We start from the raw sequence: 27,099 nt of genomic DNA, 5'->3' as shown, positions 1-27,099 counted from the left end.
TGGATATCTATCAATGGTGATACAATTCCAATACTAGAGCTACTGTTGCTCTAATGTTCAACTATGTCAAAAGAATATCAGCTGCCATCATTACAACACAGACACAGCTCATGGATCAGAAATTGATTATACTTTTTCTGAATGGTGACACCAATTAAAATAGGATGTAATGGTAGTGTTTTACCTGAACCAGAAATATGATGAGAAAGTAGAAGTTGGCGACCCTCCTGAACTGCTCAAACATATTCTTGGGGATGAAGTTCCAAAATGTGTACTAGGAACAGGAAAAACAAATCAAATTGTTATATACTTTGTATTCCTTGGTGCCATTAAACCTGAAAAGCTTGTTCTATTCTGTTGGAAGCCTCATATTACAAATATACAACATAAGGTGGCCAGAAATATTTCAGTATTCTACCGCTTTTTCCTCACAAGGGTCGCAGGGGTGCTGGAGCCTATCCCAGCTGTCTTTGGGTGAGAAGCGGGGTACACCCTGAACTGGTCGCCAGCCAATCACAGGGCACATATAGACAAACAACCATTCACACTCACATTCATACCTATGGACAATTTGGAGTCGCCAATTAACCTAGCATGTTTTTGGAATGTGGGAGGAAACCGGAGTACCCGGAGAAAACCCACGCATGCACGGGGAGAACATGCAAACTCCACATAGAGATGGTCGAGGGTGGATATTTCAGTATTGAACAAAGCAAAATTTGTTCTCAATCAGAAATCACTCCACACTCTTTATTGCTCTCTGGTTCTACCATATCTTACTTATTGTGTGGAAATATGGAGTAATAACTATAAAAGCAATCTTCACTCGCTAAATGTACTGCAAAAATGGTCAGTAAGGACAATTCATAATACTAACTCCTTATTTTTAAAATCACAAATACTTAAACTTGCTCATATACATAGTTAATCTTCAAACAGACAAAATAATGCATAAGGCTAAAAATAACCAATTAACCTAAAAATGTCATCCAATATTTCTCTACAAGAGAGGAGAAATATGATCTCAGGGAAGAACTAAATTTGAAACAAATATATGCTAGGACTACGTTAAAAAGCCATAGCATTTCAGTATGTGGAATCAAACTATGGAATGGATTGAGTAAGGACCTCAAACAATGCACAACGATGAGCCAATTCAAGAAACAATACAAGCAGTTGATGTTTGCTAAATACAAGGATGAAGAGTCTTGAACCAGTCATGATGTGCTGTATACCGTATTTTCTGGACTATAAGTCGCTCCGGAGTATAAGTCGCACAATGCCAAAAACGCATAATTAGGTAGAAAAAAACATTTTTGGGGGTAATTTATTTTACAAACGACTACAAACAGACATTACGTCCTCTTGGAAGGCAAGTTCTAACAATAAAAGAATAGAGAACAGGCTGAATAGGTGTAAGATATGCTAACACAATGGTTATTTAGCTACACAAAAAATAAACATGAACAGAAAAGGTGTCCAGTGTTAACAGAAAAGGTGTCCAGTGTTTATGTAACAAACAGTTTTTTCATTTATAAGTCGCTCTGGAGCATAAGTCGCAGGAACAGCCAACCTATGAAAAAAAAGTGTGACTTATAGTCCGGAAAATACGGTATATCACTATATCAACAGTTATTATGGTACCCATCATGTCATTGTATGGTCATATACGTGACCAAAAAATAAAAAAAACAAAAATAAAAACAATAAAGTAATAAAAAAAACTATATTAGGAAAGCAGGAAGTGAACAAATGTAACAGTTACTGATTGTAAAAGTACCAGATGGAGGGGTAGGATTTAATAAGCTTTGCTTCTTCCTACTCCTTTTGGACATGTGGAACTGTGAACTGATTATGTGATGCATTCAATTGTAATCTGATGCATGTTCAAATGAAATAAAACCATTACCATTACCATTACCATTGTATTTTATGCTGAGGTCAGTTGGCATATGCTGTAGTTCAGCGGTCTCTCTGAACAGGCCAAGCTTAAAAAAAAATGAATGACTGAATTCATTTTTGTAATTTGCGTCTTCCCATTATCGCAACCACCAGCAATGTCTGTGAGGGATGTTGAAGAGTTGTAGCAGTACTGACTGTTTTTTCCTCTCATGTCATGTTCACTCATCTCTCTTCTGCACACTCGAGTGCTACTGAGCTGCAGCCTTACACTGTATGTGTGTGTATGTGTGTGTGTGTCTTTAGACCTCACGTGTACGTTCTCACTGACCTTGGAGGACACTATTCGGTTGTCTGGGAATCTTTGCTGTATGAAGGCTTCAGCTCCTGGAGGAGGCTCCTTGTGCCCGATGTAGACCGTCCTGCTGTCCACCCAGTTCTCCTCACCCACGCACTGCAGGGGTGAAAAACTGAATAATTATCCACTCTTTATGATGTCATTTGTGATTTTTGGGGGGGTGGAATCTTTCTGACTAACCCACGTCTGAGACAATTCGAAATGTTCATGAATCATGTGACACCCACATGTTTCTAACAAACGGTCAAAATGAATGAGTAATTTCTCCTCAATAAACAGCAGCTTTTGTTTTCACAGATACGCAGAGTTGTGTGTGATTCAGACCGGAATGCAGAATATGCAGCCACTCTTGTACAAACATACATACAGACGAACACAGAGGACAATGAGGTTGCATCCGAGGAAATAAATATTTGCGCTATTTTGTGCTTCTCTTTGCTTTTTCCTGAATGGAATCGTTCTCTGGTCTTCACAAAATCAAATCAAATGAAATCAACTTTATTTGTAGAGCACTTTTCCTGCAAGGACATGCAACACAAAGTGCTTTACAGAATTAAAAACAATTACAAAGAAAGCCCCTCCCTACCACCCTCCATACTAGACACACACACACACACACAGTAGGGAGACATGGCATGGTACTGAGGATCAAGGAAACGCCACCTTTGGGGCTGTCCACACTGGGAGGAGCCGCAGGCCGTGCCATCAGGGGACCAGCACCCGGGCCCCCCGATATCCTAATGGCCAAGACAATGCTACAGTTATCATTTATACAGCAAAACAACGACACTACTGTGTGTATAGCTTAAGCACAAAAAGCGGTTGTGGAGTGCAGAATAATAAAGCTGCAGTTCAACCCTGAGACATGCAAGCTAGAGTTTGGAAAATGTCTTATTCGTACCTATCAAAGAATTGAAGACCACCTTACTAATTTAAATGATAGAGATTAAATATTGTGATTTCTCGTTTAGAAAAAAAATCACTGCCAATCAACGAATCATATCCAAACTGTTAAACTGGCAGATACCCCAAAATAAAGGAAATCAGTGCCGAGTGTGCAGCATACTGTATATATTGTATGTGGAAATGAACAGATGCAATGTGTCTTATTGCCTCTGTGAGTGACAGTGATGTTCAAACTACGTTATCGTGTGGCGAGTGATCCAGTCTCCACTCCACGACTGTCATGTCTCAGTGGCACCCTCCTTTCCATCTCCAAGGCCTCTAAGCTAATAGCTCTCTCTCCTATTGATTGTGTTGGGCTTCCATCCGCTTTAAAGCTTTTGCACAAAAGTCTGTCTGCGTTTAAATCCAATCAGACGCCATCATTACAAAATAAAATATAGTTTATACCGGGTTGAGCCGGGATCTTCAGCGTTTGGTGGTAACTGGAGACATTGGGCTATTCTGAACCCTGGTTATCTTTTCGAGATGCGTTTCATGTTTCAGGATATGGCGGCTTTCAAGAGTGTATTTATAGTTCGAGGGGAAACGTTTGTGGTCAGAATGGAAGGGAGATGGAAGATGGGAGCTTGCAGACGCACACACAAACAAACTGACCCTCTCCCATTGTTCTTTACAATCATGTTTCCTCACACTCTTAGAGGCAGCATTGCAAGCAGGACGTTGACGGCTCATGTGATTCTCGCTGAATCCTAATTGTTTATTTTACCAACACATTTTTTTGACAATCGTATGCTTCCAATTTTGGGGGAACCTGTCGGCAAAAGACCTTTTATTTATTTGCACACAACCGAGCAAGGTTTATGAAATGCTGGGGTGAGTTTGGTGTGTAAGTTGAAAGGGACTTCAACAAGCAAAACGACTGACAGCCAACATTAATGACCTCGAAACTGGGATAATTTTTGCTCATCTTATAATCATATGTTGTGTTTTGGTCAGTTGGTACAGTCATATTTGTATCACTCATGACAAAAATCCTTGCATGCCGATTGAAGCCCATTTCTCAAGCAGTCTCGATCGGCCGGTTTGGTCCAGGACTACTGCATTAATACTTGACCAGACAAACCGTGCTAGCAGTGCAAAAGGCTTCTAATCCGTCCTAATGGCAATTGTGAACACACACAATTGTAATTTCTTCCATTTTCACTTCCTCTTTCAAATACTGCCAATACATTGTGGTTGCTAAAAAGCTCATTCACACATTGTCCTTTTCTCTTTCTGCAAGTGTAATAATCAGTTGACCCTCTAGGTTGGTCCTTATAAAATATCAGCACTGCATTCAGTGTGGGAAATATACAAGCCAGCGCTGCTTGACACCTGGTGTGTTAAGATAACACACAGCAAAGCTGAATCACAGCACCACTGGGCACAGATGACGACTGTTTCTCCGCTAAGCCATTGTCACAACTGATGGCCACCATCTCTTATCTCTCCATCTTTATCTCACCAACAGGCACGGCCAGACTACAAGTCAACAAACGCAAATGACGGCAGCCTGGCCTCTGTGATACGACCACACACAGACACACGCACACACCCTTTCACACCTGAATGAATCATGAGATGAGTGTGCGTTAACGTTCTTCTGCCTTTGGCCTACAGGTAGTCCATACATACAGTATGGAAGTATTTCAAATCAGAGCACTGTGGCAACAGACTTACATTTAACCTGCTTGGTGAAAGGAACCAACCATTTTAACATCACTTTCAAGAAAAAGTACAATATAAAAATATAACAATATACTGCAATCTACTTTACTTTCTACTATCTTACACACATCCGCCCTCTGTGTGTATGCTAGCAGCCCCGCCTCCACCCACTGAGCTACAGTATATAGAGTGTATGACTGACAAAAGGGATCACTGTGTTCATACCGTTGTTGTATGCAACTAACATACAAAGGTGCTAAATGCAATGCACAGAGTGAACCCTTTTCCTGCCTGAGACACACATAAACATGGCAATACAATGAGGCCGGCAAAATTAGAGTTCATTATTTTGGTTGGACAGTTATTTCTTTCTGAACAAGAAATGTTGTCAAATTTGTGACACCCCTAATACTAACAGATTACTCTATTAATAGTCTAGGAAAATAATTGTTACTAGGGCTCTAGGATATCCGCTTTAATGGTATAGCCGAATTAGCCAATAAAAAGAGAATCTACTGTTAAAGCCCTCTGTGTTCCCTTTTATGGAGCAGTGTAGCAACGCTCCCTGTAGTCAAAGCCAGCAACTCCAGAGAGATGAGCTAAAATAAAAGTTCACCTGCTTTCATTAACTAAGTGGGTCAGCAGGCCCCATACTGCACGGGTGTTTGACAGATCACAAAACCTAGAACAGCGTTGTGTTCTGTTGACTCCGACTCGGATTGATTTTCAAATGAGTGTCATTTCACTAACATATTTGTACTTGTTCTGAGATAAAACAGCAGTCTTGTGTAACCGGCCTCTTGTATAAACTGTTGAAATGGTGAAAGTTGGGACGAGAGGCGTGCTTTTGTCAGCTCTACAGAGACATTCATTTTCCCAGTTTCCTAGCTGAGACCCAAGATGCAATCCTGCTATGCCACAGTTCTCAAGTCTTCAAGAGGTGGCATTAACACTCACTGCTTTGATGAGACAAAATACCCACAATTATACTCAAGTGTCTCCCAAGAACACGCATTAGGAGTAAGCGGTCTCTTTGTATTGTAGCGGCTCCACACAGGACTTCCGGAGGATAAACACAGTCATTCTTTGCATGTCAAGGGAATCAGCAAAACACAGCTCATACTTGCTACATTGTGCTCTGCGAGGGAATAAGAAGGAACTGCTGACAGTCACATGACTCGCCCCGTGAGTTAACCATCTGCCTTCAGGTCATGAGGCCGTAAATGTTTCAATAAAACCATACATAAATTTGCTTTTTAATTGGTCCACAACACATTCTACAAACATAATTTAACAGGAAAACTTTAAAAATTTAACTAGGAATTAAAAAAAATAAAGTCAAAATATTTAAAAGAAAAAAGATAAAATAAAAAAAGGAAATATTATATCATTTTAGTAGCATAAAGTTAAAATAAAGATGTAATACACTGGAAAAAAACTTTACATTTAAAAAAAAAATTCAGTTAAATAGTTGATACTAATAATGGGTTTATATTTAAATATATATAACTTCCCAGCTGCAAAACATGTAAGATGCCTGATACAATGGAGCAAACCCAGAGTAAAAAAATAGTGCACCCACAGCTGTTGTTTCATCAGGATGGTGCGTTTTGCTGATCCCATGCGTAGAGGTGCCATTATCTGTTGGCACGCATGCTGTTGTTATACCTCACTCTGTCAAAACTTTCACTTCCTGCTGTAACTCATTAGCTTCTATGTGTCTCAAAGGAGTACGGACAAAAAGAACTGAAATGCTTTTCAAGTTTCATCTTTCTTCAATGTGTTTATTTCACCACTTTTTAGTCTCTTGCACATTAGCGTAAGCCCTTTTCACTCATCCCTAATGTTTGTCCTGTGGGGACACTTGCGCGTAATGGTGTCCATTACATTGTGTTGCCGGTAATCACCGTTGCACAACACAACACAACACAACACAACACAAACAATAAAGTACATATGAAAACTGCATTTTGACCATAAAGACAACACAAGGGCCTAAAAAAACACAGCAGATTTGTATAAATTACCATGATGCATGACAAAGTGCCATAATAATATGTTAATGAGGAGGGCTAACCGGTGGTGTGGAGTATTAAACATTAAAAATGTTGTATTGTTGTGTTAAACAATGCCAAAGTTTCAGATAATGATGGCTCAATGCTCAGTTTCAGAGAGCAATGCCAAAACTTTTCCTTTGTGATGTCACAGAGAAGCAGCCTTGCCACTAGGGAGTTTTCTGTGCGTGTTATTGTGTGTAGCTGCTCTATAGGAGCCCACAACTCAATACAAAGGGTCGCAAAATGTTCCCCTAAACTCACTCTGAAACGTTTATATGCCATTTTTGAAAGGACTATTAAAGGTATGAATGTGAGTGCTTGCTTGTGTGTATGTGCTGGCGACCAGACCAGGGTGTACCCCGCCTCTCGCCCAAAGTAAGCTGGGATAGGCTCCAGCATACCCCCAGGACCCTAGTGAGGATAAAAGGCATAGAAAATGGATGGATGGACACACATTGAGAGAAAATGAGAGAATCACACCTACGTCATCCTCTTCATCCTGGACATACACTGCCAGTGTTGCCATGGTAGCATTTAGGATAATGCTACCTCATGTTTAAAAGGCCTTAATGGCACCCTGATGGGCTCTCATCGTCTCTTCATCATCATTCTATTCGTGTCTGAGTCCCACTTGCACTGACTTGTGGCTCATTAATAGCTGTTCAAGCCTGCTTACGCTCTTGCTTCAGAGACTCTAAATAGATCACATGATGACCAACAAGAACTTTGGTCAAATCCTGAAATTTTTAATAGCGTCCTGTTTATTCGGAGACCGTTACCTAGCAGCTCTGGGTTCAAACATTTATGTGTGGCATAGTGCTGCATCGCTCATCAAAAACTTTTGGCCTACAGTGGTGCGAAAAAGTGTTTGCACCGTCCCGATTTCTTATTTTTCGACTGTCAGACTTTAATGTTTCAGATGATCAAAGAAAGTTAAATATTCGTCATACATTGGAGTTATGTTTGTTACGCTGACCTCTGTTAAATTAGCCCTCCTCTCTTGTTCACGGTGCAACATCGTAACATTCCCATGAATCCTGCTGCCCTTCCTTGTCACTATGCGAGACAAATACACACCGAGGAGAACATTACTGTATGCTCAGTTTGTTCTTCATTAGCTCCTGGACAACCACAAGATGAACAACCTGCCTCTACTTTCCCTCCCTCGCTGTCCACCGAATGTATCTTATGCTACCCCTGAAAGTGGTCAGCTTGAGATCATTTGACTCATTTCATCAGGCAGTGCAAACTTGATGGGACAAATGGAACCTAATGGCATCATGCGGCTGTCATGAGGCCAGACACATGACCTGCGCTGGAGTAGAGATGGATTTTAGAAGCAAGGAGCTCCTCATGAGAGCTTTGCACTTTCCAGCCGTAAAGGTTAAAAGGAGACGTGTGCACAGACACAATTACATTTGCAGTAATTATTTACAATGGCAATAAAAGTGCTGCCTCACAAGTCTGCAGAACAAAATTGCTGATCAGGAAACAAGAGAGCTGACAAAATACACAATTAGTGAGCAACTAGTGCATTATTTTGTTTTTAAAGCATGTAAGTAAGAGTAATGATGGCTTGTAATCACAAAGAAAAGTATGTGCTGATTTGCAAATTTAGCTTTGGCTGCTTTGTTTGTGGAAATTACAATCAAATATTCATGTAGTGATGATTTATTCATGCTTAAATGCTGCATGTAGTGCTGTTAAACAATCGTTTGGGTTGACGATGGGTTTCATTAATGGTATTATCATCCGGCATCATGCTCTGTTTATATGATTCCTTTTCAGCTACTTCTCCAGGTGTACTTACACAACTGTGAAATAAAAAATAAAAAATAGCATCTAATTACAGTCAAGCCAAATATCCGGGGAGTTCCAGAGCGTCCCCAGCATGCTCAGTGGGTGACATGTCCGCTGAGTATGCTGGCCATGCAAGAACTGGGATATTTTCAGCAGCCAAGAATTTTGAGCCTATATGAAAGACGACAATTACCAATGCATTTCCAATCGCTTTATTAATGTAAGTTCCAGGATCTTGAACACAGCGCTCTTATTTCCAAGGTGGGAAGGTTGTTGAGAATGTGTCATGTAGCCTCTGGTGAGGATGCCCATAAAGGAAGGGATGCAGTAACAGTTGCATGGGAGTCATGATTAAGTGTATGTTGAGAGGTCAACTAGGCTACCTGTTGGCTAACAGTGTGGATCAATAATGCTACAGAACAATCAATGTTCTTTTGTGCGCAAGTTGTTGAACTGTGGACATCACTTAAACGCACCACGACATGCTGAATGTTCTGGCACTAGGTATCATCAAAACTTTTACGCAGTGATACAGACTGTGCTGCTGCTCTGCTGCTTTGCAACAAACACCTACCGCAAGCAGCGACTACTAGATCTTCCCAAGGTCAGTGCCATACTTAGCGGGAAAGCTTTTAAGCAAACACGGCACAGAGAGTGAGAGTATCGGTCGGATGCACAGTCAGCGTTTGGGAACATGAGGCTGTATATTCTCACTTAGTTTTTATTTACTGTCTGACGTACGGAGAACTGGGAATGCTTTGTTCCGGCGAGTTGGCCGGCTATCACTCCCGGTGTCAGGAAGAACATTAGGGTAGCACAGAGCCACGTTATTATGACGAGCCAAGTTCAAACATTCCTCTCTTTGGATAGAGGCATCCATGTGTCGTTAACCTTAGGCTATACATCATCCATTTCCTTGTTCTACGGGCTATAAACGTCATTGAATGTAACTGCAATGGTGCTGATACAAGCCTTAATGGATCTCTTTGCCAGTTGCCTAACCTCTATACACAGATTAGTGGTCTTTCATGTGTTACATATTGGATTTGTTGAAATGTACCAATTACGAGCATAAAAACTCAACACACAAAGGCCCAAAACCTGCTTATGTGAACTGACATTGTCCACTGTGGTGTAAGACTGCAACTAACAACTATTTTGATTGTTGACAAGTCATCGACTATTGAAAACATTAATCGACTAATCGTTACAGATCACAAAAAGCAACGAAAATTATTCCTATGGGTTCTGAAGACAGAGTGTCCGCACTTGCTATTGCTATAACAGTCAATATGGTAATAGGTAGTAGGGACAGCGTCACTGTAGCTCCAGGAAGACAAGGCAATGATACTACGTTGGACGCATTTTTGGGTTACGTTACATCGTTCCAACTCACCACTTTGTGGTAACGTACGCCCACCCTACGTGAGGATAACACTTAATCCTTAACTCATTTTTTGCCCCTTTGTATTGAGTTGAAAATAAACGGATAAATTGTCACTTACAGCTTGGCTTCTGACTCTAAGTAATGTTGGAAAGGCATCGGACTTCAGCAACAGTTTGGCGGATAGTACAGCTTCGCCAAAACAGTCCCATAGTTTTCCCTCCAAAACACTTCTGGTCGCCTCTTTAGGTAAATTAGATGTCCTTCAAACCTGAGCAAATATTTCCTGCAAGCCATTAGCGCTAGCTCCGTGCTAACACGGTGAAATCAGAGCAGTGAAATAGTGCAGCAGAACAGGGGGAGGGCAAGCCTGCAGCTTTTATCCGGAAAAGCCCATATAAAGGAGTCTAGTTCACTGTGATGTCACAGGGAGCCGGCATTAGAAAGAAACTCTCTGAAACCGAGCATTCAGAGCAATCCCAAACTTCTTTGAGAGCTCACTTCCAAATGCATGAACCAACTTTGGTATTGTTTAACACGAGAATACAACATTTGAAAAACATTTATAGGTCAGAAAAATGGAACAAGTATAATAGGTCTCCTTTAACCTTGTAAAATGATCTGCTATATGAAAGCAACACTGACAATGAAACAACATAGTGGTCCTATCATTGATATAAAGACATTGCTTGTGCTCTGGTTGGACGGCCAGAATCAACAATGTATCCCAGTGGGCCTTTTGTTGATTCAGGTAGTGATACTGAAATTCATAAAAAGTATATTTTGCTTTCATCAAATCCAACCAGTCCGTCAAGCAGTGAAATGACCCAAAGACTTAGACCCACAGCTTAGAGTTGGCCTGTAAATCCCTCTGGTAAAGATGTTAACCCAGCTGGTGGGGGTTAAATGATTAGGATGAACCTGCTGCTGCCCCGGCTAACAAATTCCATTATACATCTTTACTGAGTGGCGGCCCTTCACAATAAGACACCATTGACCAGGTTGGTGCGGTCATGGTCATGGATATTTACCAGATGTCCGTGTGGTAGCCGACCCAATCTAAAGAATATAAAAGAAGCATTGAAGACTCCAAAAGCACCAACAGCCTGTCCGCTTGTTAATTATTGACAAGCAGACATTGCCAAGGAGTACATGTGAGCCGCCGGCCTCCACCTCACCCGAATACAACTCAATCCCCTCCCCCCCTTGTGTGCAACATCTCGGTTACTGCAGCAGCTTCTCATGTCGAAACCTTTGCGCCAACTGCAAGGTGTGTCTGGTGGAATACAAGCGGCAGTGGATCAGTGATTGGCTTGGATTCATCATCTGGATTAAGTGGGTGAAGGTAGTGAACACCAGTAACCCTTTAATCCGCATGTAGGGAGAGATTCTGCTTCCTGTCCAGGAATCTAGATTAGTTGGCCATGGAGGAATGCTGCTCGTCTGCAGTCACACACCTCCACGCACAGGCAGGGCACACACACACACACACACACACCCCGAGAGCAGCCCGCTCATACTGAAACTATGCACATTTCATTCTTTCATTCAAACTTCCCTGTCAAAAATCTTGACTATCCCAGTACATATTGAGCGTGACTGAAGAGGAACAACACAAAATAATTCAATTCCTGAAGCTCTTCACAAAATTAATGAAGGGCAGCTATCAGATGACATAAGATAATTCAATTCCTTTCCCTCACAGGATTATTAAATTACAGTGGAGTAGTGGACTCACTGAGGTGAAATGCAACTTAGGTCAGAAGGTTGACTAGACTTTTTTGGAAACAAAACTTCTGGGTTTCTGAAAGGATTAACTTCAGAGGGCTTGGTGGGACACTTAAATGAGAATATGGAGCAAGTGGTGAGTAATGGAACTCACATTCAAGCTAGCAATACTCTTGTAAAGACCTGATCTTTTCATCCGGCTTCATGTCACATGTTTATTGCTGTTTGCTATGAAAATTAAGTGTTTTTTGTCTTTTTACATGTTATGTCCAATAATTATCAGCCTGCCGATAATTAGAGGCGCGATATCAGCGGCACAAGTCGCTGCTTTTAGATACCTTCATTAGTTACCATTATTAATCTGTTCCAAAAGGTCCTTCCAGAAACCCAAAAAGGGTAAACACTTTTGAAACAATACTTTGATCATTGTATGTGCAGAAAACAATGGTGGTTATTTTTGGTGGTTAGCATGTTGGCCACACAGTCAGGAGATCTGGGTTTGAATTTCCGTTCAGGCATCTCTGTGTGGAGTTTGTTTGTTCTCCCTGTGTATGTATGTGTGTGTTCTCTGCCATTTACTGATATTCCATGAACGCACCGCACCGTATTGGCAAATATATAAATGTTCCAAACCTTAATCTTAAATACGCAGCTGTTCATTTTGCATGTGCGTTTGCATTGGGACGGGCAACACAATCAATTTAGCCCAAACCCATTTGTCTTAAGCTGTTATCCAGATCAATGACACAAGCAGACCTCATCAGCATCCCGCATCCTATCAGTCACAGGCTTGTCTCAGCCCGCTTGTGACAACACAGCTCCATTTCTGCTTCGATACAGAAGGGATTTTACTTTATTGGCCATTAGCAACAGTTGGAAGGCCGGATCTAAGCCTCAGATAGCAAGGAGCTCTCATGTGAGTGACGCTCGTCTCTCTCAACACATTAGCGTGGAGCCTAATGCAAGAGCCATGCTGGCCGGTGGCTCCACTGCAGCCCATCGATTTGACGAGCAGGGAAGAAAAAAACAAAAACAAGTGGATTACATAATTCATGTGACTGTTCCATTTGTAGTCCGGCTCCAATGAGAGGTTTTGTATAGTACATTTCATTGGATGACATAGACTCTACTGGAAATAAATGTATGACTTTTGCATCAGCACAGGCAAACCAATGTGATGAATAAGTTCGAAAAGGTGGACTGACTCCCAGTGACAGATATTTTATTGGGACAATGTCTTGACAGCATGTGTATGTGGGTGTTTATGGCTGTGTGCTATTTCTGCAAGTCGCAGCTTGCCTGAATATGCAGGCTGGTTCTACACACTTGCAAGTGATCCAATGTGGATGTGCTTTGTGATCTCATTTCATGATTTTGTAGTTACTTAACAAACACGACTGACAAAATTAACTTAAGGAAACAACCAAGAAGAAATAGGTTTGCTAACATCAAAGTAAAAATACCCTCTTAACGGCCACTTCCTCTTGTTAGTGAAACTTAATCCGGATAAGTGGTGGAAAACAGAAGTAAAACCTCGCACAGCTTTGTGTATTGTTCAAGTGTGTGAATGAGCGCAACGACAAAACTCACATATCTGCTGATAAGGGTCCGGAGAGTGCTAAAATCCATCCCCATCCTGTCGCTCTGCCCCGTCCGGCCACCGCGGCTTCTTCCCGGCTTGTTCTCCCACCCAAAGGCGCTAGCTTGTTCTTAATTCTCTCCTTCGATCCATGACTTTTTTCTTCCCACTTCTTCGTCCTGGATTTAAAAAAAAAACTGACCGCACCTGGAGAAGCGAGAAAAGCTAAGGTAAAATGAAATTGTAGCCTCGCAGCCGGAGCCAAACTATGTTGACATCATCCTCACTTCCACGCTTGGGGTTGACTAATCGTCTTGCCTCTCGCGCCCTACAAAGACGCTTTTCTCAGGTGATTTTGGCGCATGCGCTCTCGAGTGCTGTCAGTCAAGTTGGGCGGTATGAAGTTTTGGTAACAATAAAAAGACATATTGCTGATACCAATACGGCAAGATCGTGATCATCAAACTTGGGAATACTTTAACAATATATAAATACATATACTATTTAACAAACAAAAACGTTTAAAACAACACATATTATTATACCAATATCAGCAAGTAAAACAAATGATTCTCGTATGCTCTTGTACTACATGCAATTGTTCGTTGTTATTGAAAGAAAAGCAAACACTACAATTAGCTTTCGTTTTGCCCCCTGAGCTCCCCTGAAGCATTTACTGTACTACTAAACAAGTTTATCTTAACCAGGCTCTCTTTGGTTTCCGGCTTAACCACTCCAAACACTGAAGATGTGGGCCAACAAAATAAGTAGTTTAAAAAATACACATCTTCACTATTGCAAATGAAACTGCATGAAAATTGTCTTGCATGGGCCGAGTGAGATGACTGGCGTTCGTGGCTGTCTGGTACATATGTACGTGCACACATCGCCGTTGCAGTCACAGAAATGCAACCAACAATTTGGAGTCATGTTGTTGTTAAGATGGGGTATACATTCAATGATATAGCTAATGTTTGGCCAAAAAGCTACCATTAGCTGGCAACAGAACTAATGCATTTGTGTGTGTGTGTGCATGCATATCCCAAAAGGCAATCCTCCAACTTATTCTGGATCAGGTGAATCCTGCTTTGCAGTACAGGCCTGTGTCCAATAATTTATTGCCTGAGATTGTGCATAATATAGCAATATACAATTATAACAATATCAACAATGTAACAATATGAACAACACAAGAAAACACACAGGTAATTGTGGGAATAAACTGAAACTGAAGTGAAAATATTAACCTCATGCTAGTATGGACCTGTGATGTAAATACAATCACTGTTAGAAGGGAATAAAAATGATGTACTAACAGGGAAAAATAGATCGATATAACATAACAATACAACGACAATCAAATGTGAATCTCCATGAACAAATAGAACAAGTAGAATACAGTACAAGTGTTGGAGGGACAGGAACAAAATGTGCGGAATTCAATGTTTCGAGGGGGAAATGTTTTCCCTCGTCTGTCCAGCTTGCATTTCCTGGAGACGCTTTTCGGCGGGTTGCGTTGAACAGGAATGATAAGTGTACTTTAATAACCATATTAGCATCCGGTTAATATTTTCAGTATAAAAGCCAACCCAAAGTGCAGATAACGTAACTGTGATGGCTGACGTAGCTCGTTAATGTCCCAAATGTTCATTTTGCCGTAGGTTATAAATAGTCTATATTATTCACAATTTCAATGGCACATGAACATTATTTGGAGCAGGGAAATATCTAAATACTCTTGCTTTGAAGACAACGTTTCGCCGGCTGAAGTAGTTTTTCCGTTTTGACGTTACATTGACCCTAACTTGTCAAAATGGCGTTGCTGGGAGTAACTGTTTCTTCTTTATATACTGTGATGTTCATTTAGATATGTTTATTTAGATATTACACCGCACGAAACTCTAGTCAAGGACAGTATGGCGACTCTGGATCAGAAATCACCCAATGTGCTTCTCCAGAGCCTCTGCTGCAGAATCACAGGGAAAAGCGAAGGTACATTAGCATAACTCCGGATGCGAACCTTCACATTCGCATGCATCACATTTACACAGCATCTCTTGTTTTCTCACTCAATCTAAACGCTTTGTTAGAATCTTTAGCAATATTCTTCCAATTCGGCTTATCGTCTTCATGTTGGACTGCGCCGAGTCTGACAACATTTAATGTGAAATGTTGTGTGTAGCCGGTATGCATCATGACAGGATGTGCAGAGAAGCGCTGCAGTATTACTAAAACAAGCAAAGTGTTGATAAAATGACTTGTCTATGATTCTATCGGTGCACACATAACATCATTAATCTTAACGATCTTGTTGGCGCTCTTAGAGAGGAACCAATTGCTTATTGCTGCATGTGTTGTGGGCGGCCATCCACGCAGTTGTTGAATGAAACATTTGATCAGAAATAGCTAATAATCACATTTTACTCCGACATGCTTGCCGTTATGTTTTCACTGTATTTCGGGCTAAAAGCGGATGATATGATTATTGTCAATGCCAGTAATTTCAGAGTACAAGTGATGAGTTCCATTTAGAGCAGCGGTTTTCCAAATATAAGGTACTACAATGGTGTGAAAGTGTGTACCCCCTGCCTGATTTCTCTTTTTTTGCATATTTGTCAACACTTAAATGTTACAGATGATCCAAAATATTAGTTAATGACAACACACCTGAACAAAATGCAATTTTTAAACGAAACTCTGTATTATTAAGGGAGGAAATAAATACACACCTACGTACAGGGCCCTGTGGAAAAAAAGTGATTACACCTGTTAAAACCTTTTTTATTGAGGTGCCCCTCTCTCATGTCTTGGCATATCTAAATGGTATCGTTTTAGCCTGTTCACGCAATTTTAAAAAATATCACCAAAATAATACCCTTGTTGGAAAAAGTTTGTACAGACTATCTTCACTTATGGTTAAAGGCATACTTAAGCATTTTTAGTTCCAAGGGTGAGAGCCTATACCAGGGGTCTCAAACACGCGGCCCGCAGGCCAAATGTGGCCGGCAGGACACTAGTTTGAGGCCCCTGCCTTGATATGAAAGTTTAATGTTAGCGATATGGATGCTGTATGATATCATGTACCCAGAAAAAATATTACGTTTAAATTAACGATTAATGTTCATGTTAATGGTTAAATAACTGTTAATAGTTATCCTCCCTATCCGTGTGGAAGTGGTAAGTTTTTGGCTTTTTAAGTTTAAAGGAAATAACTTGGAGGCTACCGTTTAGGTCGCTCGCTCTCTAGTTTGCGAGTTAGCATGTGTCTCAAGACCCTGCAGTTGCGCAATATGTTGTAAATAAAAAGAGTATATATGTGACTATAGTCATGTTTTGTCATGTCTACAGGGCTCTAATAATGCTTTAATTTTAATCTGAAAAAAATAATTTGTCTACCCACCAACTATATTTTTTTCAACTATGTTTTTTTTTTTGTTTTTTTTTGGGAAAACCTGATGCGGCCCAGTCTCACCCAGACCCTAGCTCCAGTGGCCCCCAAGTAAATTGAGTTTGAGACCCCTGGCCTATACGGATACGCATAAAAAGACTAAAAATATGCTCCTGAAAATGTAGGGAGTGGGATATGCCTGAGCCATGGCCAAACCTCTGCTTTAGAGTAATCTCATTAGAAAGAATTTGCTGCACTGTCCACTTACCATGACCTTAATCATCACTGTTTGTGTGTCTGGCCAGCCGAGGTTGCCCACCAGTTCCAGTTTGCAGTGCGAGTCATTGGCAGTAACTACGCCCCCACTATTGAACGGGATGAATTCCTGGTGACGGAGAAGATCAAGAAAGAATGTAAGTCGAAGTTCAGCAAAAAAACACTCGCCAATAACATCACGTTACTCATTGATGTCCAGTCTCTATCGCTGCCGGGTGCTTTTTTTTTTTTTTTTAAAACATGTGCTCCCTTAGTGTACTAAAGCTTTTATGCTGCACTCTACTGAAAATGCTGAAACTCTTTATGGCACGATGAGAGTGTATTCCCAGTAGGACCATCAAAGTCGTCTAGGTTGCACCATTAGTTGGAAATCAATCAAAGTGCTCGTGCTGACAGTAAAAATAGCACTCCATTTCCAGTAGGAAAATGTTTATGTAGCACAGATTGGCAGACTTCACTGTCATGTTGGTCCACGTTTGCTCACTGAATCTTGTTAATAAAGACTACAAACGGTATTAGTTTCCCACCATGCTCTTGAACCTTCTTACTCTTTGCAGTGCTAAAGCAGCGGCGGGAGGCAGATGCTGCTCTCTTCTCAGAACTGCATAGAAAACTCCAGACGCAGGTTGGTACTGTAAATCTGTGCTCAATAAAAATATACATAGCATGATTAATGCACTGGTGTCTTTGTTTGGACATGCCAAAATGTGCAGTCCTACTGTATTGGGGAAAAACAGTGAGTATCTGGTGTGACCGCCATTTGCCTGAAATACTGTATATGCCAATCCAAAGCATTCCAAACATGCTCAATGGGTGACATGTCTGCTGACTACGCTGTCCATGCAAGAAGTGGGATGTTTTGGGCTTTCGGGAATTGTGTACCGATCCATACAACATACAGCTGTGCATTCTCATGCTGCAACATGAGGTGGTGGTGATGGATGAATAACACAACAGTCGGCCTCAGGTTCTCATCACATCCCATTGCTGTAGAGCGGCAGTCATTAATCGATGATTACTGTAATTGATTAGCCGATTAAGCAACAACTATTTTGGCATTGATAAAATGCACTTATTTCAGCCTCTCAAGTATCAATATTTAGATTTTTTTTGTCATCCGTGAAAGCAGATCTGTGTGTTTTAGGCAAAATGAGATATTCACATACATGTGGTCAACAGGGTGTTCTGAAACATCGCTGGTCTGTTCTCTACTTGTTGCTCATCCTCTCTGAAGACCCCCGCAAGCCCTCCAGCAGGGTTCGTTGGCCACATTTATTTTGTTGTAGTTCCACTTCTTTTGTACCCAATGTTTTGCTCTGCAATAATAAGCCATACTAACTGCCATCCCAGGTTGGAAACTATGGGGCTGTGTTTGCCCAGGCCCTCCCCAGAGATGCTCATTCCACGCCGTTCTACTGCACCCGGCCCCAGAGTCTGGCCCTGGGTTACGGAGAGAGGTGTGCCGGACTATCAGCTAGCATGGCCACCAGTGGGATCTCAAGTCTGGGAGTCTACACACTCAACGGACCCACTCCAACGCCGCAGTCGATGTTGGCAGGGTGCGTACTGTGCGCATAATTCCAAACTTTTATATGAACATATAAAATCCATTTTGTTCTCATGTAGCTCTCAGATAAACAAACAGACTGACTTGTATAAATCTAGTTTATGTGACATCACACCACCATTTGGCCTCATTAATAATGCAGCGCTATCTTTTCAGTGGAGGAGTCCTGTTCTTACCAAACCTGCAACTCAGACATAAAAGAACTATGATTTGTGTTCCTTGTAGCCAACCACTTCCATCCGCAGTTGGGGGCGCTTCGTCTTTGGGTTCTCGACTGGCCTGGGCTCTTCCCACAAGCTCTTCCCCCTCAGCCGTAGGCCCAGCCACCATTCGGCCACCCATCGGACCATTGCTTTCTACAACCAGAGCACTCCGGCCACGTCAAGATGGCGATGCAGCTGGTAGGTTTACGTACAGCACGACTGTAACACTAATGTCAGCAGACGCAGTGGCACTATGTTGTGCTTATTGTGCATTAAAAGTGACCCGCTGGCCTTGAGGCGGAGGTCTCCTACTCTTCATCTGAAGCTGAGGCAGTGAGCTACATCTCCAATGTAAATCGTCTGCCTTTGTCACTTTTATGTGCTCATCTGTAGACGAGGTGAGCGAGGCAGCGCTGGTGCGGGACATCCTCTATGTCTTCCAGGGGATCGATGGCAAGTTCGTCAAAATGAGCGCACAAGAAAATTGTTACAAAATAGACAGCAAGGTACGTAACGCCCTTTCTTTCCTGGCAAAGTACATAACTGAGGTTGTACTTGCTGATTTATTAAAATAACAAACGTGGCGAGTCAGCTCTCGTGGCGAGATGATTTGATGTCCAGACAATCTGTGTTGATTGTAAAGCTTCAACAGATCAATATGGCGCTCTTTGGCTTTGAGCCACATTGACCTGGCCTGTGCTGTGTCTATTTCTCCTCTGCACGTATAGTGTCTATACATGTGTAGGATATGACGCGGCCTTTCCTCATTATTGTGTGTCTCACGCTCGCCAGGTGTTGGTGAACAAATCCCTGCGGGACACCAGCAGCAGACTGGCTGAACTTGGCTGGCTCCACAATAAAGTGCGGAAGTACACCGACGCCAGGAGCTTGGATCGGGCCTTTGGGCTAGTTGGACAGGTGTGTGTGTTTTATCTCCAGTATACCTGATCCATCTTGAATTTGTCCAGCCACTAATGCAGTTTTTCATCTTCTTCCTCCTCTGGTGCAGAGCTTCTGTGCATCACTCCACCAGGAGCTCAAGGAGTATTATAGGCTCCTCTCCGTCCTGCACTCTCAGGTATGAAGTCTTGTTTTGTTTTGTATTTGTTCCTCCTGGTTATTGGTGCTAACATGCACGTACGTTGTAGCTGCAGGTAGAGGATGACCAAGGTGTCAACATGTGCACAGAGAGCACGTTAACTCTCAGAAGACTCTTAGTCTGGATGTATGACCCCAAAGTGCGGCTCAAAATGCTGGCCGCCCTTGTCGACTTCTGCCAAGGTACGCCGAAGCTGCATGGCTTGCGCCGGGCGTAGACATATGTGTTGATATTGTGTTGTTGCCAGGCCGGAAGGGCGGCGAGCTGGCCTCAGCTGTTCATGCCTACGGGAAAACAGGAGACCCACAAATGAGGGCGCTGGTGCAACACATCCTCAGCTTGGTGTCGCACCCCATTCTTAACTTCTTGTATCGGTGGATCTATGATGGAGAACTTGAGGACACTTATCATGAGGTACACACACACCTGTTTGGTGGGGTGTCTTATGATATTTACAGCATGGCCATAATCCTGCTTTGCAACATTCTTTTATATTGTATTTACCTGGTGTGTTCAATACCTGCGCTTATATTTATATACGTGTGTAGTTCTTTGTAGCATCAGATCCAAACGTGAAGACGGATCGCCTGTGGCACGACAAGTACTCTCTCAGGAAGTCGATGATCCCGTCGTTCATCACCATGGACCAGGCTCGCAAGGTAGGCACTGTACAGATCATCATCAGATCATCATTCAAAAATTGGTTTGAGCACTGACCTAAAACCTTGCTTCCTAATGCACAAGACTAGACACACACAAACTAATAAACACGTCTAAAAACCTCAGGTAGGGTTTAACAAGAAGAAACTGATGTTTGGGTTGGTCACCTGTCCAGACACAGTCTCAAGTTCTTGTTTTTTAATGCATAAGATTAGACACATGTAATCCAGAAAATAAGTAAATGTCACCAAAAAGTGGGCTAATAAATTGACACACAAAGACTGCAGATTTCAGACAGATGAAATGATACAGCACTCTACAAGAAGCAATGAAGTCTGTAAAATTAAATAATTAAAAATTTAAAATAAAAAATTACAACATTTTTAACTATAATGATGAAAATGGTAATATTAATGATGATTATAATGATGGTAACACTGATAAAGATTGTAACAATAGTGATGATAATGATAATAATAATAATAATATTACAATGATAATAATAACAGGGGAAACAAGACAGTGGCATGAACATGATTATATCCTGCAAAAAGGGTAGGCATTTATAAGCTTTTGCTTCAGCCTACTCCTTTTGGGCTTGGGATCAGATAGTTGAATACAAATGTAAATAATGGAAAGTTATATTTTGATTGATGTAAGAAATGCACTGTAATGTTTCACATATTTGCCCAAATAAAGGGAAAAAAAATAGTTAGGGCTTCAAACAGTTGTCATGATTCATCACATGGCCACAGTAGATTCATACCTATTCATTAGGAACTCATTCACCAAAGACAGAGTTCTATGTCTTTTTGCACGAGAGACAAAAAGAGGTGATGATGCAACTCTCCACCAATGCCTTCCCCAAGGCCCCGAGCTCAGCAGGGATCATGTAGATGGAAAAATCAGACAAGCCAGGAAGGAGGAAGTGAAATGCACAGAAGGTGTTGTGCATTGTAGAGAAATTTTAATGCATGCATCCGCACACAAACATAGTTCATAATTCCAAATGTAAAAATAGTAACGAGTTCAAGGTCTTATATTTGTAAATAAATAATTATTTTCATGTAAAACAATCTGCTGTGTATGTTGGTATAGTTGTTAGATAGTTCCGCTGTCACAAAAGCAAAGAATATTTACAAAATATTCACAAAATGCTGCTCCCTTTTTTAGTCAAGAACTGGTATTTTCCTGAAACTTAGCTACGTTCTACTAATGATTACTGAAAGAGCGGTTAGTTTCTAACTTTTTTCCCTTTTTTCCTTTCCTTGTGTAGGTTCCATGTTTACTTCGCCATAGAACACAATATTCCATGTGCCTTGAAAGATTGTCTTTTGAAAAATGTCTGGGATTGAATGAGTTAAAGAATCGTGTTCTGTGCTTCATTATTCCACCTGGCAATTGTGTCAGTCAATTTTGTCGTCAGTTGACTTACTGAACCCCCCACCAATGTATGCTTCTCATTCATGTTGCGCAACAATGACAAGTGGAACTGTGTGGTTCTGAGTCACTGCGCCGCGTAAGCGTGAATTGCATAATGTCTGTAATCGTTCACAATGACTAATGTGCTAATAATGATATCTTTTATAATCAATGGTGAAAACAAGAGTCAGTACCAGTTCAAACGGTGTCCTCCTCCTTTCAGGTTCTGCTGATTGGTAAATCCATCAACTTCCTGCACCAGGTTTGTCATGACAGAACACCACCAGGCAAAATTACACCAGCGTCCAAGTCTACAGACACACCCAAAGATGGTAAGGGCTGTTTTTAGATATTGATATCACTGTATTGACACCTTCTAGTGGCCAGTTTGTGATCAATGCTTTTCCCGCTCGCTGGCCTTGTCTTCACCTTCAGCACTGAGGGGGAAAGAGGTACATTAACGATCCCATCCGTGGGTTTTCGATTTGGTGGTTTCAAAGGCATTTGTCCCTCGATTTAACAAAAAATTTTATTGTGGTTCCATCAAGCGGTAGTATAAACTGCTGAAAACAGTTTAACACCACTGCAAACTCCAACCACAACAATACAAATATTGTGAAACCACATTGTATCCTACTGGGGTTCTTATGATCTTACCACACAACACCTGGTCCACATTGTTTACAGAGGGAACAGAGACCTGCTGACCTCAACTAAGGGCACAGTCAGCATCATACAGAACGGCATAGTAATACAGCATGCAGTACATGTTGGTGGGAGGTTGACTGGCAGAGCACTTTCGTTTGTACCTTGTACTTCCTGCTCATGGCGCCAGAAACGGGTTGTGACCATGATGGAGTGACTAAAGGAAAAAAATCAGATTTTATCATTCATTAGTGGTGAACACTGTATATATTTTACAATTTAAAATGCCTTTCATACGTGTTTTCTGTGTATTTTGGACTTAAGCTCAGACCCAGGCTTTATTAGTGACATTTTTGAGCGTTTCAATTACTTTGCCATCAGCAGGGAATACCAGAGTACTTTCAGCTATGAGTGATAGATTGAAAAAAAAAATGTCTCAATACAAGAAATATTGTCTGTGAAAGGTAGAAAAATGTAAAGTTTATATATATATAAACAATGTTAACAATCATTTGCACCAGCATTGTTATATTTTCTTAGTAGTGTGTAAACTCTACAGCATATATACACTGTATCTATATATGTACGTATTGGTATTCTATGAATGAACAGGCATCAAGGAGCTGGAATATCATTATTTGGACACAAGGTGGCGCCATTAAATCAAAATGACGGTGGTTTACCCCATGTGGTGGAGAATAACACAAGCGTGTAATGAAGCTGTCTTCTCTCTCGTAGCAGCGGAACTACTATCAGACCTGGAGGGAGCCTTTCAAGAGAAGATTGACGCCGCCTACTTTGACACCAGTAAATACCTGCTGGATGTCCTGAACAGGAACTACCTTCTGCTGGAGCATCTGCAGGCTATGCGGCGGTACCTGCTGCTGGGCCAAGGAGATTTCATCAGGCACCTCATGGACCTGCTGAAGTACGTGGCACCATGTCTTGTACAGTAATGGAATGAAACAGCTTACAAATGATGTCATTATTTTAGACCAGAGCTAGCAAGACCTGCCACTACTTTGTACCAACACAACCTGACAGGAATCCTAGAGACGGCCGTGCGAGCCACCAACGCCCAGTATGACAACGTGGAGGTCCTCAAGCGATTGGATGTACGGCTGCTTGAGGTGTGTGCTTATGTCGTGTGTTGATTTTGGTAGCAATGCGCGGGAACACAGCTTTGTGTTTATGCATAAATGAGGTTTGGCTGCTTGCAGGTGTCCCCTGGCGATACTGGCTGGGATGTATTCAGCCTGGATTACCACGTGGATGGTCCCATTGCTACGGTAACACACATACACACACAGCTGTACACGTTGAGTCTTGCTCTGAGTGTGTGTATAACAGGTGTTCACGAGGGAATGTATGGGCCACTACCTGCGAGTGTTTAACTTTCTATGGAGGGCCAAGAGGATGGAGTACACCCTGACTGACATCTGGAAAGGGCAGATGTGTAATGCCAAGCTGCTCAAAACCATGCCTGGTTCGTAGGAGTAAAACATAAAAAAGGTAACTCACCTTCCTGTGCGAGGCTAATCTTTGGTTGCCTTGCAGAGCTGTCAGGCGTGCTACATCAGTGTCACATCCTGGCGTCCGAGATGGTGCACTTCATCCACCAAATGCAGTACTACATCACCTTCGAGGTCAGGCCATTAGCAAGGATATTATACATAATTACATGTCCTTTAAAAGTTCTAAATCAGAATTAGCACATGGAGCCTGGACCACTGTGCACACTGTGGGGGTGTGTGTTTTAAAAAGACAAAGGTGTCCCATCTAAATCTGCTTTTATATCCGGAAGGTGCTGGAATGTTCCTGGGATGAGCTGTGGAACAAAGTACAGCAAGCACAGGATCTGGACCACATCATCGCTGCACATGAAGTCTTCCTGGACACCATCATCTCCAGATGCCTGCTGGATAATAACAGCAGGGTAATGCAACACATAATCCGTGGGAACCTACGTCAGAAAAATGAAACCTACTTCTCTTTTGTAGTCTCTTTTGAACCAGCTGAGAGCCATCTTTGACCAAATCATCGAGTTCCAGAATGCTCAGGACTCCCTTTACCGCTCCGCACTGGAGGAACTTGCTCTCCAGCTTCAGTTTGAGGAGAAGAAGAAGCAGAACGAGGAGGAGGTAAGAGGTTCGGGGGAGGAGAAATCTCTGTAAAATACTGTGGACGACACTGCTGGACACGCCTGTTTCTTTCAGGGTCAGTGGGGCGTGACGGCTGAGCAGGAAGCGGAGGAGAAGAGGAGGATTCGGGAGTTTCAGGAGACGATACCAAAGATGTGCTCGCAGCTCCGCATCCTCACACACTTTTACCAGGTACCGTGTCCTGCAAGCAGCCACCACCTACTTCCTCTTCCTCTTCCCCTTGAGATGTTAACCCGTTTTATCTTCACAGAGTATTGTCCAGCAGTTCTTGGTGCTCCTCACAACCAGCTCAGACGAGAGCCTTCGTTTCCTCAGCTTCAGATTAGACTTCAATGAACACTACCGGTATGACTGAGCCATAACATTTTGGCACAAAAATGACAATTTTGGTCACACTCAAATGTTTCAGATCATTAAACAAATGTAAATATTAGTCAATAACAACTGAACACACAACTATAAAATAGCCTAATGGGCCCACCCGCTCATTAAATGACATTAGTTTGAGGGAAGAGCTGCTGCCTCTATCAGATATCTGTGAGAAACCCAACATTGGTCATCTGTAGACGCCACGCGTCCTTTTTCTATGCTATCGACATGCTTACCGATTGTGTCGTCCTCAGGGCCAGAGAGCCGAGGTTGCGAGCGTCCCTGGGAGCCACACGGGGGCGACGGATGTCCAATATCTGACCTCAAGCTGTTGGAATATAAGAATGACAAGCAAGGAAGACCAGCACTTCACTCCAAGAAGATGTCCTGCCTTGGTGGAGCACTGTTGCACTGCACTGAACAATCTGGCAACAGCGGAGTGATGACATCCTAGTGGAAGATCTGGGAAACTATCAAACAAACACCTAAATACAGCCTTACTGATGGGAAAACCCTCCCTCTGCATGCTTGCCAAGTGGACCCCCAACACACATGTGTGTGTGTATATATACATACATATATATGTGTTTGTATATAGGAACATCTTTACACCATCTTCTTAGAGCAAGATGAGTCCGCTGACGAGTGCAATTTTGTATTTGTAACGGTCATGAAAACAATTGTATTTAATCCATTTTATGAACGCAATTCCTGTCTACGTAATGAAATTTGTCTTGTGCAGGTCAGAGCGTATTTCTCAGCAAATCAGTCGACTCAATCATACACCAAATGCTTGTCTATGCTGTGTAATGTTCAAAAGAATATTGGCAAGCTCACGCTGAGTCTTAAGTAAAACCCAACATGTGTATGCAAGTTTGTTTTCTTTAATGAAATGTTAATTCCAAAATGACTAAAAAAAGAAGAACGAGAGAGTAGTTAGTGGCAATATTTAGTGATGTTGACAAATCCCGAACTTTACATCAGATTACAAAAAAATATAAATTGCAATTAAGATGGTCCATTGCACATATTTTTTTAATCAGAATCTTTTTTTTCATTGTCATTAATAATTGGTGCTGCACGTGTAAATAAGTGATGTGATGCTGAAACTGGCTGTGCTTTCTCTGTCCTGTACATTGCACATCCCATCATGTGTAAACTTCACCGAGCTCACATCTCACACTGCGTTCAATAAAGTCTGATTTTTAAGGGTGTCATGCATTTGTTCAAACTCACTGCCACCTTCAGCGGTTCATTGGTTTCCAGGCCCATGAGTGATAATGTAATGAAACAGAACCTCTATTGTCACCTTTACTTTCATATTACACAATATACTAGACATAAGACAAAATGGCTGCAGTAGATGTACCAACTGTGGTGTTTGCCTTTAGACCTGTTTGTCCTGCCTTGTCCTGGTTTCCCGTTTTTCCAAGTGAAATGTCATATGTGGGACTATTTATTTTCTTTAAAATGGGCCTTATGTTCTCAACATAAGGCCCATTTTTGTTACCAAAATAGGCCTAAAACCTAAAATGAAAGTAGAGAAAATGTCTTCATGTGTAGCAAAGCCGGACCCTTGTAACTCAGACTACATGCAAAACGCATGACGACACGATGACAAAACCACGTGTGGCTTGGATCTACATCAGGGGTCTCAAACTCAATTTACCTGGGGGCCACTGGAGCTCGGGTCTGGGTGAGACTGGGCTGCATCAGGTTTTACAAAAAAAAAACAAAAAACGCATTTATTAAAAACAGAAAAATGAATAAACTTTGCTTTGGTTCCGATTTTCTACAAGAAAAGCTCTGATAAAACATTCCACTGTTCTCAAATATCTTACTTTTTATTTTTCTACACAAAATAAGATTAAAAATAAATAAACAAATCAA

General features: G+C 41.7%; 2 protein-coding genes across 17 annotated transcripts in view; one reads left to right on the top strand and one right to left on the bottom strand.

Annotated features, from left to right (window-relative positions):
* The window catches only part of atp11a (ATPase phospholipid transporting 11A), a 54,479-nt gene extending 37,153 nt beyond the window's left edge, over positions 1-17,326 (bottom strand). For 15 of the 16 annotated variants that reach the window (XR_009119734.1, XR_009119733.1, XR_009119735.1 and 12 more), the window contains exons 1-3: positions 13,430-13,757; positions 2,231-2,353; positions 185-274 (exon numbers count right to left, since the gene is read on the bottom strand). Coding sequence is in view for 11 of the 16 variants with exons in the window: in XM_058050926.1 (XP_057906909.1) it covers positions 185-274; positions 2,231-2,353; positions 13,430-13,474 (258 nt within the window). In the remaining 5 variants the exon portion in view is untranslated. Of the gene's footprint in view, positions 1-184; positions 275-2,230; positions 2,354-13,429; positions 13,758-17,074 lie in introns of those variants that run through there. The other variant, XM_058050929.1, reaches the window with a different exon arrangement.
* tubgcp3 (tubulin gamma complex component 3) lies at positions 15,059-26,440 on the top strand. Its single transcript, XM_058050938.1, has 23 exons — positions 15,059-15,410; positions 17,112-17,219; positions 17,640-17,707; positions 18,262-18,339; positions 18,433-18,641; positions 18,875-19,050; positions 19,246-19,358; positions 19,645-19,770; positions 19,862-19,930; positions 20,001-20,133; positions 20,199-20,365; positions 20,500-20,610; positions 22,257-22,365; positions 23,417-23,606; positions 23,673-23,808; positions 23,899-23,967; positions 24,029-24,164; positions 24,236-24,324; positions 24,483-24,614; positions 24,679-24,819; positions 24,895-25,011; positions 25,091-25,185; positions 25,464-26,440. Exons 1-23 carry the CDS (start codon positions 15,335-15,337, stop codon positions 25,528-25,530), a joined length of 2,715 nt encoding a protein of 904 aa, XP_057906921.1. The 5' UTR covers positions 15,059-15,334; the 3' UTR covers positions 25,531-26,440.
* The last annotated feature ends 659 nt before the right edge of the window (positions 26,441-27,099 follow it).

The sequence above is a fragment of the Doryrhamphus excisus genome, chromosome 16 (assembly GCF_030265055.1).
Source record: "Doryrhamphus excisus isolate RoL2022-K1 chromosome 16, RoL_Dexc_1.0, whole genome shotgun sequence".
NCBI classification, from domain to species: domain Eukaryota; kingdom Metazoa; phylum Chordata; class Actinopteri; order Syngnathiformes; family Syngnathidae; genus Doryrhamphus; species Doryrhamphus excisus.
This window is presented reverse-complemented; position numbering and strand designations above follow the sequence as displayed.

Excerpts from the sequence above, each read along its gene's own strand:
- tubgcp3 (XM_058050938.1), top strand. The coding sequence starts at position 15,335 with ATGGCGACTCTGGATCAGAAATCACCCAATGTGCTTCTCCAGAGCCTC. Across the intron at positions 18,642-18,874 it reads CCGCAGTCGATGTTGGCAGG|CCAACCACTTCCATCCGCAG; the intron begins GTGCGTACTGTG and ends TGTTCCTTGTAG. Across the intron at positions 19,051-19,245 it reads TCAAGATGGCGATGCAGCTG|ACGAGGTGAGCGAGGCAGCG; the intron begins GTAGGTTTACGT and ends GCTCATCTGTAG.